General features: G+C 39.1%; 1 protein-coding gene across 1 annotated transcript in view; it reads left to right on the top strand.

Annotated features, from left to right (window-relative positions):
* Positions 1 to 17500, top strand: part of tnika (TRAF2 and NCK interacting kinase a) — a 227707-nt gene that overhangs the window by 196109 nt on the left and 14098 nt on the right. Inside the window, exons 26-32 of the mRNA XM_061969225.1 lie at positions 467 to 563; positions 638 to 808; positions 2504 to 2647; positions 5358 to 5492; positions 5622 to 5722; positions 12534 to 12683; positions 14035 to 14052. Of these exons, the coding sequence (XP_061825209.1) occupies positions 467 to 563; positions 638 to 808; positions 2504 to 2647; positions 5358 to 5492; positions 5622 to 5722; positions 12534 to 12683; positions 14035 to 14052 (816 nt within the window). The remainder of the gene's footprint in view (positions 1 to 466; positions 564 to 637; positions 809 to 2503; positions 2648 to 5357; positions 5493 to 5621; positions 5723 to 12533; positions 12684 to 14034; positions 14053 to 17500) is intronic.

Below are 17500 nucleotides of genomic sequence, written 5' to 3'. Positions count from 1 at the left end.
ATATATATATATATATATATATATATATATATATATATATGTATATATATATATATACATCTTAACCACGCCCCCCGCCCCACCCCCGACCACGCCCCCCACCCCCACCCCCACCTCCCGAAATCGGAGGTCTCAAGGTTGGCAAGTATGCTCTACTTCACTAATGATTCTTTTTCAATAGTAAATACTGCTATTATATGTGCATATATTGTATTTGCTGATGTAGCTGTAAAAACAAAAGGCCGATACCGATTTACATCAAAATGCCAAATATCGGCACCGATAATCACTCCAGCCGATAATTGTTTGATCTCCAGGAAGAAGAATAGAAAAGGTAAAAAGTACCAAAATGAAGACGTACCACATGTATCCCTAATGAGGTGTGAAAGACGCCTGAGTAAATGTATGACACACCTTGAAAATGTTCCCCCTTGAAATCCATTTTGACTGTTACTCTTTCTTCCAGTTTGGTTTAGGCGGCTCCAAAGCATCCTTCACCCCGTTTGTGGACCCCCGTGTCTACCAAACATCCCCCAGCGATGACAATGACAACTCAGCTGCAGGTGAGCATGCATTCATCTTATTGACAGGGTTGCTTGCCCTTGTTAACTGGCTAAAATGCTGTTTGCTACCGCAGCTATGTTTGCCAACGAGCTCTTGAGGCAGGAACAGGCTCGACTAAACGAAGCCAGGAAGATCTCAGTCGTCAACGTCAACCCCACCAACATCCGACCACACAGCGACACGCCCGAGATACGGAAGTACAAGAAGCGCTTCAACTCGGAGATCCTCTGCGCCGCTCTCTGGGGTACGTCTTTCACCTCCTGTTACACATGTCATGTTTGCCAACGCATCAAGTCTTTTGCACGGCTCTTTTAAGTGAACCATGAGAAGCCACTCCCAGTTTGTTTGGCAGCCATAGATAGATAGATAGTACTTTATTTGCCACGCGCCTGCCACTCCACTGCCAACTGGACTAGAAAAGGAGTTAGAGTTAAAGGAATCTTACTTAATTTTTTAAAATTAAATATTACATATCCAGTCGTGTATATATGTGTACGTATGTATGCGTATATATATATATATATACATATGTATATATATACAGTACAGGCCAAAAGTTTGGACACACCTCCTCATGTATATGCATTTTCTTTATTTTCATGACTATTTACATTGTAGATTGTCACTGAAGGCATCAAAACTATGACACCTGTGAAGTGAAAAGCATTTCAGGTGACTACCTCTTGAAGCTCAGGGAGAGAATGCCAAGAGTGTGCAAAGCAGTAATCAGAGCAAAGGGTGGCTATTTTGAAGAAACTAGAATATAAAACATGTTTTCAGCCATCAGTACATAACTCCACATGTGTTCATTCATAGTTTTGATGCCTTCAGTGACAATCTACAATGTAAATAGTCATGAAAATAAAGAAAACGCATTGAATGAGGAGGTGTGTCCAAACTGTTGGCCTGTACTGTATATATATATATATATATATGTATATATATTTATGAGAAAATTGGAGGTTTTTAGGTGCACCTTATAGTGCGGAAAATACGGTATTTATTTTTTATTTGAATTCACTTTTCAGGTTCTAATATTGGAAAGCAGGGGCTTCCAAACTGGGGCCATTATATATTTTGTCAAATAAATAAAAAAACTAAAATAAATCAGACGCTATACATATTTATTAATAAAACTCTGCCATGTCTTGATCTTGGGAGTTTGCTTTTCCAGGATGCAACGGAAAGTTGGCACGGGCGAGACGGGAATTAAGGTACATGATTTTTTATTATCAAAAAAAAAAAGGAATAAATGAAAGCGCGCACAGTGGCGGAGAACAAACTATGAAAAACAAAAAGACTATAAACATGGAACCAAAACTTACTTTGACAAGGGACATGAAGCAGGATCTTAGAGGAATGGACAGAGCATAAATGTGGTGTGGTCGTCAGCACGAACAACAGAAAATGAATGAACTTAAATACTATGGACATGATTAGTGAAAGCAGGTGCGTGACTCAAAACGTGAAACAGGTGCGTGACGTGACAGGTGAAAACTAATGGTTGCTATGTTGACCAGACAAGGGAGTGAAAAGACAGAAACTAAACAAAACATGACTTAAAACAAAACATGATAATACAGACATGACAAACTCTGTGTCAGATGTGTGTTATAGGTGGCAAAGCATATGATTTCTTATTGTTTTCTTTTTTTCTTACATTTTTACTATTTTTAAAATGTTATTTGCACAATATGCGGCGGGCCAACAAAACCCGAGCTGGCCACACCCCGTAGTAGTTCAAGCATACACAAAGCAGGTACGGTAGGACAATATTGTACTCACTGTTTTATTATGTACTAATTTGATTGTAGTTTTATTTGTCCTTTTTATATATGTTCATGCATTTGATTGTGTATTGTGTCTGTTGTGAGAGAGAATTGAAAGTAGTGCTGGCAGTATGGCCTGCATTGATGTGCGTACGTGTGCACTCCTCCAGGCGTCAACCTGCTGGTGGGCACGGAGAACGGTCTCATGCTGCTGGACCGCAGCGGCCAAGGCAAAGTTTACAACCTGATCACCAGGCGTCGTTTCCTGCAGATGGACGTGCTGGAGGGGCTCAACGTGCTGGTCACCATATCTGGTAGGTCCCACGCTGGATGGGCTCAAAGTAAACAACCTCAGTTTTTTATACTATTGTGATTGTGGAGGTTCTTTTTACATCTGAAAACTTGAGTGTAGTGATGCCCAGTGAGTGTGTGTCACTGTGTCGCAACATCATTTATTGTGGTCTTCCACGTCATTTAATGTGGCGCGATACATCTTTCTGAGGGCAGCCATACTTGCCATGTGGACCTCAATAAAAACAAGTTTGACACCCCTGATGTAGAGCAGTAAATGACAATCAAAGTCGTCTTTTAAAGGTTTATGATGGTGACTCGCATTATTATTATTATTGTTGTTGTTATTATTATTATTATTGTTATTATTATTGATATTGTTATTGTTATTATTATATTTTTAGTATTATTATTATGATTATTATTGTTATTATTATTATTATTATTAGTATTGGTATTACTATAACTATTGTTATTATTATTATTGTTATTGCTATTGTTATTATTATTATTATTATTGTTATTGTTATTATTAGTGTTATTATTGTTGTTATTATTCATATTATTGTTATTATTGTAATTGCTATTTTTATTATTATTATTAATATTATTGTTGTTGTTATTATTATTGTTATTATTGTTGTTATTATTAATATTATTGTTATTATTATTGTTGTTATAATATTGTTATTAGTTTATCAATAGTATTATTAGTGTTATTATTGTTGTTGTTGTTATTATTAATATTATTTTATTATTGTTGTTATTGCTATTGTTATTATTATTGTTGTTATTGTTATTATTATATTATTATTATTATTATTATTATTATTAGTAGTATTGGTATTACTATAACTATTGTTATTTTTATTATTGTTATTGCTATTGTTATTATTATTATTATTGTTATTGTTATTATTATTGTTATTATTGTTGTTATTATTCATATTATTGTTATTATTGTAATTGCTATTTTTATTATTATTATTAATATTATTGTTGTTGTTATTATTATTGTTATTATTGTTGTTATTATTAATATTATTGTTATTATTATTGTTGTTATTAATATTGTTATTATCATTGTTATTAGTTTATCAATATTATTATTAGTGTTATTATTGTTGTTGTTATTATTAATATTATTTTATTATTGTTTTTATTGCTATTGTTATTATCATTGTTATTAGTTTATCAATCAATCAATCAATCAATCAATGTTTATTTATATAGCCCTAAATCACAAGTGTCTCAAAGGGCTGCACAAGCCACAACGACATCCTCGGTATAGCCCACATATTATTATTAGTGTTATTATTGTTGTTGTTATTATTAATATTATTTTATTATTGTTGTTATTGCTATTGTTATTATTATTGATATTGTTATTGTTATTATTATATTTTTAGTATTATTATTATTATTATTGTTATTATTATTAATATTATTATTATTAGTAGTAGTATCGGTATTACTATAACTATTGTTATTATTATTATTGTTATTGCTATTGTTATTGTTATTGTTATTATTAGTGTTATTATTGTTGTTATTATTCATATTATTGTTATTATTGTAATTGCTATTTTTATTATTATTATTAATATTATTGTTGTTGTTATTATTATTTATATTATTGTTGTTATTATTAATATTATTGTTATTATTATTGTTGTTATTAATATTGTTATTATCATTGTTATTAGTTTATCAATATTATTATTAGTGTTATTATTGTTGTTGTTATTATTAATATTATTTTATTATTGTTGTTATTGCTATTGTTATTATTATTGATATTGTTATTGTTATTATTATATTTTTAGTATTATTATTATTATTACTATTGTTATTATTATTAATATTATTATTATTAGTAGTAGTATTGGTATTACTATAACTATTGTTATTATTATTATTGTTATTGCTATTATTATTGTTATTGTTATTATTAGTGTTATTGTTGTTGTTATTATTCATATTATTGTTATTATTGTAATTGCTATTTTTATTATTATTATTAATATTATTGTTGTTGTTATTATTATTAATATTATTGTTATTATTATTGTTGTTATTAATATTGTTATTATCATTGTTATTAGTTTATCAATATTATTATTAGTGTTATTATTGTTGTTGTTATTATTAATATTATTTTATTATTGTTGTTATTATAAATAAATGATAAATGGGTTGTACTTGTATAGCGCTTTTCTACCTTCAAGGTACTCAAAGCGCTTATTGCTATTGTTATTATTATTGTTGTTATTGTTATTATTATTATTATTGTTGTTATTGTTAATATAATTGTTATTATTATTATTAGTTTATCAATATTATTATTAGTATTATTATTGTTGTTGTTATTGTTATTATTATTGTTGTTATTATTATTGTTATTGTTATTGTTATTATTAGTATTATTATTATTGTTGTTATTGTTGGGGCGGTATAGCTCGGTTGGTAGAGTGGCCGTGCCAGCAACTTGAGGGTTGCAGGTTAGATCCCCGCTTCCGCCATCCTAGTCACTGCCGTTGTGTCCTTGGGCAAGACACTTGACCCACCTGCTCCCAGTGACACCCACACTGCTTTAAATGGAACTTACATATTCTCTTTCACTATGTAAAGCGCTTTGAGTCACTAGAGAAAAGCGCTATATAAATATAATTCACTTCACACATTGTTATTATTGTTATTATTATTATTGTTGTTATTGTTTTTGTGGTCCAGGCAAGAAGAACAAGCTGCGTGTTTACTACTTGTCGTGGCTGAGGAACAGAATACTGCACAACGACCCAGAAGTGGAGAAGAAGCAAGGCTGGATCACAGTGGGGGAGCTGGAGGGCTGTGTTCATTACAAAGTTGGTAAGAAAATGTGTTCATTACAAAGTTGGTAAGAAAATGTGTTCATTACAAAGTTGGTAAGAAAACAACAGTGAGAAGGTGAGGAAATATAGGATGATATATGAAATATGAAATATGATGTGTTTGCAGTCAAGTATGAGAGGATCAAGTTCCTGGTGATTGCTCTTAAGAACTCAGTGGAAATCTACGCCTGGGCGCCCAAACCCTACCACAAGTTTATGGCCTTCAAGGTAAACCTTTTCTAGATCTTCATGAAACCTTTTGGAATAGTCATGAACAGGATAAGGACTTATTTGCATTATTTGAACAAGTTTACTGTACGTTACGAACCTCAACTTCTTAGTGTGTCTGACCTGGCGGCCCCGCCTCCACCCACAGAGACAAAGAAACAAATGGAATCAGTGATTACATTTTGGGGCTGATCTGAATCACCGTTATTCAGGATCATTTCAAACACAACGCCACGGTGCTAACTTGCTATCATGCCAACATTTCATGCTAGTATTTTAGCTCCTTTAATCATCCATTTATGGATTTTGAGACAAGTCTCCATCTTGCAAGAATTCTAACTGTTTCTTTATGCAAGCTTGTTAGCTTCAGTCAACCTGAGGTTTACAGCCCAGATAGCAGGCCCAAAAACTTCAATAATTAGTAGTGATGTGACCATATCCAATCTTACGCTAGGATGTTTTCACGGTATTAAGATGTTATTGTGGTATATGTCCAAAAAAAAAAAAAGCTTGGTAAAAATGCCCTAGTGTGCAAAATGTAGTGGCAGGAATGTTTAGGACAGTTCTTAACCTTGTTGGAGGTACCAAACCTAGGGTTAGGGTTAGGGTTCTTAACCTTGTTGGAGGTACCAAACCTAAGGTTAGGGTTAGGGTTCTTAACCTTGTTGGAGGTACCAAACCTAGGGTTAGGGTGAGGGTTCTTAACCTTGTTGGAGGTACCAAACCTAGGGTTAGGGTTAGGGTTCTTAACCTTGTTGGAGGTACCAAACCTAGGGTTAGGGTGAGGGTTCTTAACCTTGTTGGAGGTACCAAACCTAGGGTTAGGGTTAGGGTTCTTAACCTTGTTGGAGGTACCAAACCTAGGGTTAGGGTTAGGGTTCTTAACCTTGTTGGAGGTACCAAACCTAGGGTTAGGGTTAGGGTTCTTAACCTTGTTGGAGGTACCAAACCTAGGGTTAGGGTTAGGGTTCTTAACCTTGTTGGAGGTACCAAACCTAGGGTTAGGGTTAGGGTTCTTAACCTTGTTGGAGGTACCAAACCCCAGCAGTTTCATATGCACATTCACCCAACACTTCTTTAATGAAAAATTAAATGTTTTTTTTTCAAATTCAAGACAAAGTTATATGTTTTTGATAACACTTTAGTATGGGGAACATATTCTAAGTAACAAAGACTTAATTTAGAGTTATTTGGTTAGGGCCAGGGTTAGGGTTATAATAAGGCCATGCCGAATAAGGCATTAATAAGTACTTAATAATGACTAGTTAAGAGCCAATATGTTACCAATTTGCATGTTAATAAGTAGGGATGTCCGATAATGGCTTTTTGCCGATTACCGATATTCCGATATTGTCCAACTCTTAATTACCGATACCGATAACAACCAATAGCGATATATGCAGTGGTGGAATTAACACATTATTATGCCTAATTTGGACAACCAGGTATGGTGAAGATAAGGTACTTTTAAAAAAATAAAATAAGATAAATAAATTAAAAACATTTTCTTGAATAAAAAAGAAAGTAAAACAATATAAAAACAGCTACATAGAAACTAGTAATGAATGAAAATGAGTCAAATGAAGTGTTAAAGGTTAGTACTACTGGAACGGCGTGGCGCAGTGGTAGAATGGCCGTGCGCGACCCGAGGGTCCCTGGTTCAATCCCCACCTAGTACCAACCTTGTCAAAAGCGCTATACAAGTACAACTCATTTATCATTTATTATTAGTGGACCAGCAGCACGCACAATCATGTGTGCTTACGGACTGTATCCCTTGCAGACTGTCCATCCATCCATCCATTTTCTACCGCTTATTCCCTTTGGGGTCGCGGGGGGCGCTGGAGCCTATCTCAGCTACAATCGGGCGGAAGGCGGGGTACACCCTGGACAAGTCGCCACCTCATCGCAGGGCCAACACAGATAGACAGACAACATTCACACTCACATCCACACACTAGGGCCAATTTAGTGTTGCCAATCAACTTATCCCCAGGTGCATGTCTTTGGAAGTGGGAGGAAGCCGGAGTACCCGGAGGGAACCCACGCAGTCACGGGGAGGACATGCAAACTCCACACAGAAAGATCCCGAGCCCGGGATTGAACCCAAGACTACTCAGGACCTTCGTATTGTGAGGCAGATGCACTAACCCCTCTGCCACCGTGAAGCCCCCTTGCAGACTGTATTGATATATATTGATATATTGTTATTATTAACTGTATCCCTGCAGACTGTATTGATATATATTGATATATAATGTAGGAACCACAATATTAATAACAGAAAGAAACAACCCTTTTGTGTGAATGAGTGTAAATGGGGGAGGGAGGTTTTTTGGGTTAGTACACTAATTGTAAGTGCATCTTGTTTTTTTTATGTTGATTTAATTAAAAAAAAAACATACCGATAATAAAAAAAACGATACTGATAATTTCCGATATTACAATTTAAAGCATTTATCGGCCGATATTATCGGACATCTCTATTAATAAGCAACTAATTAATGGTGAATATGTTCCCCATACTAAAGTGTTACCATGTCTTATTACTGGTGCACAAAATGAACCGTGCATGAACATTACCTACCAACACAGTGCATGAACTCACAACAAATGACACACCTGCAAATCAGTGTAACTTCTGCTGTTGCCGTATCCATAATATGGATACGGCAACGGAAGTTTGTATTTACACGATGAGTCAGGTGTGTCTTGACCTCCGCCGAACCCCTGAGGCCGAAACTGTGCACAAAAATCCATCCATCCATCCATCTTCTTCCGCTTATCCAAGGTCGGGTCGCGGGGGCAGCAGCCTAAGCAGGGAAGCCCAGACTTCCCTCTCCCCAGCCACTTCGTCCAGCTCCTCCCGGGGGATCCCGAGGCGTTCCCAGGCCAGCCGGGAGAGATAGTCTTCCCAACGTGTCCTGGGTCTTCCCCGTGGCCTCCTACCGGTCGGACGTGCCCTAAACACCTCCCTAGGGAGGCGTTCGGGTGGCATCCTGACCAGATGCCCGAACCACCTCATCTGGCTCCTCTCCATGTGGAGGAGCAGCGGCTTTACTTTGAGCTCCCCCCGGATGACAGAGCTTCTCACCCTATCTCTAAGGGAGAGACCCGCTACCCGGCGGAAGAAACTCATTTCGGCCGCTTGTACCCGTGATCTTGTCCTTTCGGTCATAACCCAAAGCTCATGACCATAGGTGAGGATGGGAACGTAGATCGACCGGTAAATTGAGAGCTTTGCCTTCCGGCTCAGCTCCTTCTTCACCACAACGGATCGATACAGCGTCCGCATTACTGAAGACGCCGCACCGATCCGCCTGTCGATCTCACCATCCACTCTTCCCTCACTCGTGAACAAGACTCCGAGGTACTTGAACTCCTCCACTTGGGGCAAGATCTCCTCCCCAACCCGGAGATGGCACTCCACCCTTTTCCGGGCGAGAACCATGGACTCGGACTTGGAGGTGCTGATTCTCATCCCAGTCGCTTCACACTCGGCTGCGAACCGATCCAGTGAGAGCTGAAGATCCTGGCCAGATGAAGCCATCAGGACCACATCATCTGCAAAAAGCAGAGACCTAATCCTGCAGCCACCAAACCAGATCCCCTCAACACCTTGACTGCGCCATGAAAGTTATGAACAGAATGGGTGACAAAGGGCAGCCTTGGCGGAGTCCAACCCTCACTGGAAACGTGTCCGACTTACTGCCGGCAATGCGGACCAAGCTCTGGCACTGAGCATACAGGGAGCGGACTGCCACAATCAGACAGTCCGATACCCCATACTCTCCGAGCACTCCCCACAGGACTTCCCGAGGGACACGGTCGAATGCCTTCTCCAAGTCCACAAAACACATGTAGACTGGTTGGGCAAACTCCCATGCACCCTCAAGGACCCTGCCCAGAGTATAGAGCTGGTCCACAGTTCCACGACCAGGACGAAAACCACACTGTTCCTCCTGAATCCGAGGTTCGACTATCCGGCGTAGCCTCCTCTCCAGTACACCTGAATAGACCTTACCGGGAAGGCTGAGGAGTGTGATCCCACGATAGTTAGAGCACACCCTCCGGTTCCCCTTCTTAAAGAGAGGAACCACCACCCCGGTCTGCCAATCCAGAGGTACCGCCCCCGATGTCCACGCGATGCTGCAGAGTCTTGTCAACCAAGACAGCCCCACAGCATCCAGAGCCTTAAGGAACTCCGGGCGGATCTCATCTACCCCCGGGGCCTTGCCACCGAGGAGCTTTTTAACTACCTCAGCAACCTCAGCCCCAGAAATAGGAGAACCCACCACAGACTCCCCAGGCACTGCTTTCTCATAAGAAGACGTGTTGGTGGGATTGAGGAAGTCTTCGAAGTATTCCCTCCACCGATCCACAACATCCGCAGTCGAGGTCAGCAGAACACCATCCTCACCATACACGGTGTTGACACTGCACTGCTTCCCCTTCCTGAGGCGGCGGATGGTGGTCCAGAATTGCTTCGAAAAAAAACAACATACTGATAATAAAAAAAACGATACTGATAATTTCCGATATTACAATTTAAAGCATTTATCGGCCGATATTATCGGACATCTCTATTAATAAGCAACTAATTAATGGTGAATATGTTCCCCATACTAAAGTGTTACCATGTTTTATTACTGGTGCACAAAATGAAGCGTGTATGAACATCACCTTGTTCAAAGAACAAAAGCAACACAGTGCATAAACTCACAACAAATGACACACCTGCAAATCAGTGTAACTTCTGCTGTTGCCGTATCCGTAATATGCCGATAGGGAGAAGTTTTTATTTACACGATGAGTCAGGTGTGTCTTGACCTCCGCCGAACCCCCGAGGCCGACTCACTGAACTCCTAGGGTTCCATCCAACCCAGGTTAAGAACCACTGCTTTAGAATAAACACCCTTACTGTAATTCAGCACAAAAATAACCTTAAAATGTTCTAGTCATATTTTTTTGTTACAAACAAGTGTTTCTAAGTGCAAATACCGTACCAAATATTAGGGTGCAGTCTACACATATCTCTTATGTGTGACTTCCATCTACTGGTCACCCTTATCATTACACCATGTACCAAATGAAATTGTTTCGAGGCCGGTGAGCTCAACCAAACTTATTCTGTACATTAGGCGCACCAGGTTATGAGGTGCACTGTCGAGTTTTGAGGGGAAAAAAAGGATTTTAAGTGCGTCTTTTAGTCTAGAAAATACGGTGTATTCATAATAGGGATGATGTTTGATAAGAAATCATCGAGTTCGAGCCCATTATCAAACCGATTCCTTATCGATTCTCCTATCGAATCCAGATAGGTTGTTGTATATGGGAAAAAAACACAATATTTGGTTTAACAAAAGCTCACTTTTATTTTATAAGAAAAAAATAAAACAAAATAAAATAAAATAAATAAATATTGACTGTTACCCCCCTAAAAAAAAAAATTTAAAAAAATATTGACTGTTGTTATCCAAAGTATATTAAGTGGGATTATTCAGAAAAACAAATATATACAGTAACACAAAAACAACCTGTCTCTGTGATCACTATAGGTGCATAAATAATAATATAGTGTTAAATAAAATCAGTCCCTTGGGCACAAAACTGAAAATAATACAGCTCTCCAAAAAGTGCACTTCTGCTGCTATTGGAACATACTAACTACACACACTATGACACTAAGAACACCACAGTCATCAATCAACAATTCTTCCACCTCTTACATGAGAGCCAAGCCTGGCAATAATTGCATATTGCCTGTTCTGCCCTCACTAAACGTGTTGAGCTTATACAGCTAACAAACAATCCAAAGCAGATTAATCCATTTAGGCTCTTTATTGTTGTTGATCTTGCTTTGTCTTTTCCTATCTTTACTTTTGTCTTGCACTGGACTGTTATTTTTTTTTTTTCAAACTGAAATACACACAATGACAAATGTATAAGCTATGTGATTCAATTAACATAATACACAATATGTAAATATTAGCTTCACACAAATATACAGTACTATCATCAAACAAATTCTTCTGAGTGTTGAAACTATTTCGATGGTGGAAAAAGCCATTTTAAGTCCTCAAAACATCCATTGAAACAGTGCACAAAAATCGTTTTTCAATAAACATCTTAGTATCAAACTTTCCACCTTAATTTTGAGTTACATAAACAAGTTAAAAAGTTTACTTACAGACTTATCTTTTCCAAGGCTTGTAAGAGCTAACACAACTTGTCTACTTCTCAATTGTCTCAACCCGGAAGTGCCCAAACTAATGACGCGTAGTATTTTCATATCGCCACAAGGTGTCAGTAAGAGTCTACAATCAAATGGGCATAACATTGCCGTCCCACAGGGCATTTCCTGTTCGTGGGAAGGGATTCGTTCCCAGGGATTTGAATAAAGAACCAACTCGTTTTCCTTACTATAGTGGCCTCGATAACGGGAACCGGTTCTCAAAAAGGGATTAGAGTCCATGGAATCGGTTCTTTTCTTATCGAACAACCGGGAGAACCGATTTCGAACATCATCCCTTATCCATAACCGTGTTTATGTTATGAATCAAACTTGTTTGGGATAAAAGTGCGTACATATTCCATTAGGTGCTGGTAAAGAGTTAAAATAAATCATGAAGGTGCTAAAAAGTAGCAAAGGTGACCAATAATCGCTAAAAGGTTAGCATTTAATCAACTGTGCTTCTTCCTACTCCTTTTCACTCCTTTTCAATTGTACTACAGTGTAACTGGAACAGAGTTGGTCCTCAGAAAAAGCTTCATGTCCTCCGTCTCGTTTGCCCTCCTTTTCGTCTGGCAGTCCTTCGCCGAGCTGCAGCATCGGCCTCAACTGGTGGATCTGACCGTGGAGGAAGGTCAGAGGCTGAAGGTCATCTACGGCTCCAGCGTGGGCTTCCACGTCATCGACGTGGACTCGGGCAACCCGTACGACATCTACATCCCGTCACACGTGAGTCTGGACCAACCCACCCGTGTCGTCGTGGCAACGAGGATGGTGGGAATCACTGGCTACATGTTCGCGCTAGCTGATGTTTTTGTCGCCGACCAAAGTAAAGAAAAGTGTGCTTAAAGTAAAGACTTGATTAGACAAAGTAAAGAAAAGTGTGCTTAAAGTAAAGACTTGATTAGACAAAGTAAAGGAAAGTGTGCTTAAAGTAAAGACTTGATTAGACAAAGTAAAGAAAAGTGTGCTTAAAGTAAAGACTTGATTAGACAAAGTAAAGAAAAGTGTGTTTAAAGTAAAGACTTAATTAGACAAAGTAAAGGAAAGTGGGCTTAAAGTAAAGACTTGATTAGACAAAGTAAAGAAAAGTGTGCTTAAAGTAAAGAATTGATTAGACAAAGTAAAGAAGTGTGCTTAAAGTAAAGATTTGATTAGACAAAGTAAAGGAAAGTGTGCTTAAAGTAAAGACTTGATTAGACAAAGTAAAGAAAAGTGTGCTTAAAGTAAAGAATTGATTAGACAAAGTAAAGAAGTGTGCTTAAAGTAAAGACTTGATTAGACAAAGTAAAGAAAAGTGTGCTTAAAGTAAAGACTTGATTACACAGACTTTGTGACAAACTAGAGGTGGATGATACTACCATACTTGATATCAATCCAATGCCAAGTAAATGGGCCAGTATCGCGGAAACTGATACTATTTTTTACAAGGTACAAATGATATAAAGTCTTTTAAGTAGAGTTGTCCCTTTCTACAAAGACCAAAAGCAGAGAAGTTGGCACATTGTGTAATTCCTAAATACAACAGAATACAATGATTTAACCCCATACCTTCACAGATGTGTAAGTTACCCATGTCTTGGCCACTAATACACCCCCATACCATCACACATGCTGCTTTTTACACACAGAATATTACAGTATATACAGTTTATGCGGCTGCTGTCACATAAACTGTATATGCTGTAATATTGTACATGGTCATTGGTATATATTGTATATATGTCATTGACATAATATAATAGAATATATCTGTATATATATTATTCTGTACACATATTATGTATATATTCGTATATATGTTAGATTATTTATGGCTATATTAGTCTATTTATACCTGCATTGTCCTTTCCATCCTTACACTTTCCATCATTGTAACTGAGCTACTGTGTGGAACTATTTCCCTTCTGGATCATTCAAGTTTGTCTAAGTCTAAGTCTAAGTCTAAGTCTATAACTGAGACAAACGTGACAAGAACGCCAAGATTGGATTGAGAGACAAAATGTTGTCTGGTGGTGAAAGTAAACAACAACATATTCACTTCCTGTGTCTCTCTCCTTCCTGTCCACTTGTCTTTCAGTGCGCCAACGACACCAAGGTGACACCACTGTACTAATGTGTACATGTATACTGTACTAATGTGTACATGGATACTGTACTAATGTGTACATGTATACTGTACTAATGTGTACATGGATACTGTACTAATGTGTACATGTATACTGTACTAATGTGTACATGGATACTGTACTAATGTGTACATGTATACTGTACTAATGTGTAGATGGATACGTATGTAGATGTGTACATTTTTAGTCCACAAATAACCTCCTAGTCCCAGAGTAGACAACATAACCACGGATGATGTCATTGTTTGTGTGCTAAAAGTCATCTTGCCACGCACATCACTTAGCATCAGCATCTAACACGTCTAGTTCCATATTCTCTAGTAGTTATGAGAAGATACAGTCCTGGTCACAAGTCTACATAGACTTGTAAAGAACATCATGTCAATCATTTCTTTGTTTTTTGTGATGTAGTGATTGGAGCACATAAACATTCATGAAGTTTGCTTCTTTTATGAATTTATTATGAAAATGTGAGGGTGAAAAGTATACATACAGCAATGTTAATATTTGCTTACATGTCCCTTGGCAAGTTGACCTGCAATAAGGCGCTTTTGGTAGCCATTAGAGATGCGCGCATAGGCAATTATTTCATCCGCAACCGCATCAGAAAGTCGTCAACCATCCGCCATCCACCCGATCTAACATTTGATCAGAACCGCACCCGCCCGCACCCGCCCGTTGTTATATATCTAATATAGACGATGCAAGGCATTAGTGAGGTTATAAAGCTTTTGCCTGTTAAAGAAAGGAGACTGATCCAATGCAGCACAGACATTCGCGTGCCACGCTGTCACGACCCAGACGCACACCAGTGCGCAATCATATGGGAGCCGCGCTGAGCGCACCTCCAAGCGCGTCTCGCTGCCGGCGACGGCCGGGTATGGGCCCGACGCTCCAGCGCCATCCATTTTCAGGGCTAGTTGATTCGGCAGGTGGGTTGTTACACACTCCTTAGCGGGTTCCGACGTCCATGGCCACCGTCCTAGCTGCTGTCTATATCAACCAGGGTGAGCCCCACCCCTTTCGTGAGCGCACTGCGCGCGGAGTGACCCCTGTTACGCGCCCCCAGGCAACAGGGGTGGCGGGCAGGTAAGCTGCGCGGGCGGAGCGCGCGGAGTGACCCCTGTTACGAGCCCCCGGCCACGGGGGTGGCGGGCAGGTAAGCTGCTTACCTGCTGCGCGTGACGCCGGCCGCGGCGAAGGCGGACGAGGCGGGGTGTCGGTGCGGTGGGTGCGGTGGTGACCCTGGACGTGCGTCGGGCCCTTCTCGCGGATCGCCTCAGCTACGGCTCCCGGTGGGGCCCTCTCGGGGGAAGGGGCCTCGGTCCCGGACCCCGGCGAGGCGTCCCTTCTCCGCTCCGTAAAAGTGTCCATCTCTTTTTTTTTTTCTTCTTCTGTTGTGGCATATGCTGCAGGTGCCTGCTCGTTTTTCGTATGTGGGTAACAACATTTAACTATGTATATATATTTACCAATTGGTTTAACTGCCACCCGCCTGAATCTATTTAAAATCAAATTTTTTTTCATTTCAACCGCCCGACCCGACCCGCGGATAAAATCTAATTTTTTTTTATTTCATCCGCCCGATCCGCGGATAATCCGCGGACTCCGCGGATAATCTGCGGACTCCGCGGTTGTGCCCGCAAACCGCGCATCTCTAGTAGCCATCCACAAGCTTCTGACTGACCACTTGACCACTAAATTGCTGCAGTTCAGCTAAATGTGTTGACATGGACTTGTTTCTTCAGCATTGTCCACATCTTTAAGTCAAGACTTTGGGAAGGCCATTTTAAAACCTTCATTTAGCCATTCCTTGACCACTTGTGAGGTGTGTTTGGGGTCATTGACCTGTTGGAACACCCAACAAGACCCAACCTCCGGGCTGATGATTTTAGCTTGTCCTGAACAATTTGGAGCTAATCCTCATTTTTCATTGTCCCATTTAAAGCAGCAGTTCCATTGGCAGCAAAACAGAGCCCAGAGCATAATACTACCACCACTCACTAATAAGTAAAGTTCCTTGGGTGAATAATGTAAAGTCACTACACCGGTATGTTTTAGTGCTTTCATGGCGAGTTTACTGACAGATACAAGTAAGAACTTTACACTACTTTATATTAGAAATGGCCCAGACTACTGTGCGCAGATTTTCAGGACTTATGCAGATCCTAAAAACAGATCAGCAGGTACCAGAAGGTAAGAAAGGTTGGTTTTGCATAATATTGCGAAACAAAACGCCAGATAATATGTCTGCTAATGGGTGCCATATTGCGGTCCTTATACACACACCATAGTAATACTTGTACGTCTGACTGCGGTAGCCGTAATGGGCCGACAATCCATCAAGCGGTGTGGCTTCAAAGTCGTGCTAAAACATTTCGAAAGATTTTTGAGCGCCATGTGTAATGTTCTTTATTTTCAATGGAACATTTCAAGTTTTGGTGTTGTTTACTGGCGTCATATTGCAGTCTACACGTATCTCTTACTGGGTCACACTTATTGTTACACCATGTACCAAATAAAATTGCTTGGAGGTCGGTAAGCACAACCGGAATGATTCCGTACATTAGGCGCACCGGGTTATAAGGCGCACTGTGGAGTTTTGAGCAAATGAAAGGATTTTAAGTGCGCCTTATAGTCCGAAAAATAGGGTAATCATAATTGATTCATTATTACTATCATCGTTATGCAGCACAAACGTTTAGGACAAGTTTGGGGAGATTTCAACATGGTTAGAGGGCTGGTTTTGAATAATGACATGTTAATACCATCAAACGTTAATAACTTAAAAACTATTATAGTCGGACAAAAACGTTTGTAGCACAAACGATTTGGACTGATTTTGGAAGGTGTTGAGAAGGCGGGGAGATGGTTATGAATCATAATTCCTGAATAACTATAATAGTTAGGATCAGAGGTGGGTAGTAACGCGCTACATTTACTCCGTTACATCTACTTGAGTAACTTTTGGGATAAATTGTACTTCTAAGAGTAGTTTTAATGCAACATACTTTTACTTTTACTTGAGTATATTTATAGAGAAGAAACGCTACTTTTACTCCGCTACTTTTATCTACATTCAGCTCGCTACTCGCTACTAATTTTTATCCATCTGTTAATGCACGCTTTGTTTGTTTTGGTCTGTCAGACAGACCTTCATAGTGCCTGCGTTTCAACAAATACAGTCACTGGTGACGTTCACTCCGTTCCACCAATCAGATGCAGTCACTGGTGACGTTGGACCAATCAAACAGAGCCAGGCGGTCACATGACCTGACTTAAACTGTTATGATCCGCTGCCCGGATCATATATTTTGTTTACGTTTTTAAGAGACTTGTGTTTTTGGTTAGTTTTGGACTCCTTGAGTACCTGTTTTGTACACCTGAGTTTGTTTCCATGGCTGCTTATTATTTTCA

The sequence above is a fragment of the Nerophis lumbriciformis genome, linkage group LG08 (genome assembly GCF_033978685.3).
Source record: "Nerophis lumbriciformis linkage group LG08, RoL_Nlum_v2.1, whole genome shotgun sequence".
NCBI lineage: Eukaryota > Metazoa > Chordata > Actinopteri > Syngnathiformes > Syngnathidae > Nerophis > Nerophis lumbriciformis.
The sequence above is the reverse complement of the archived record's forward strand: the minus strand, read 5'-3'. Positions and strand labels throughout refer to the sequence as shown.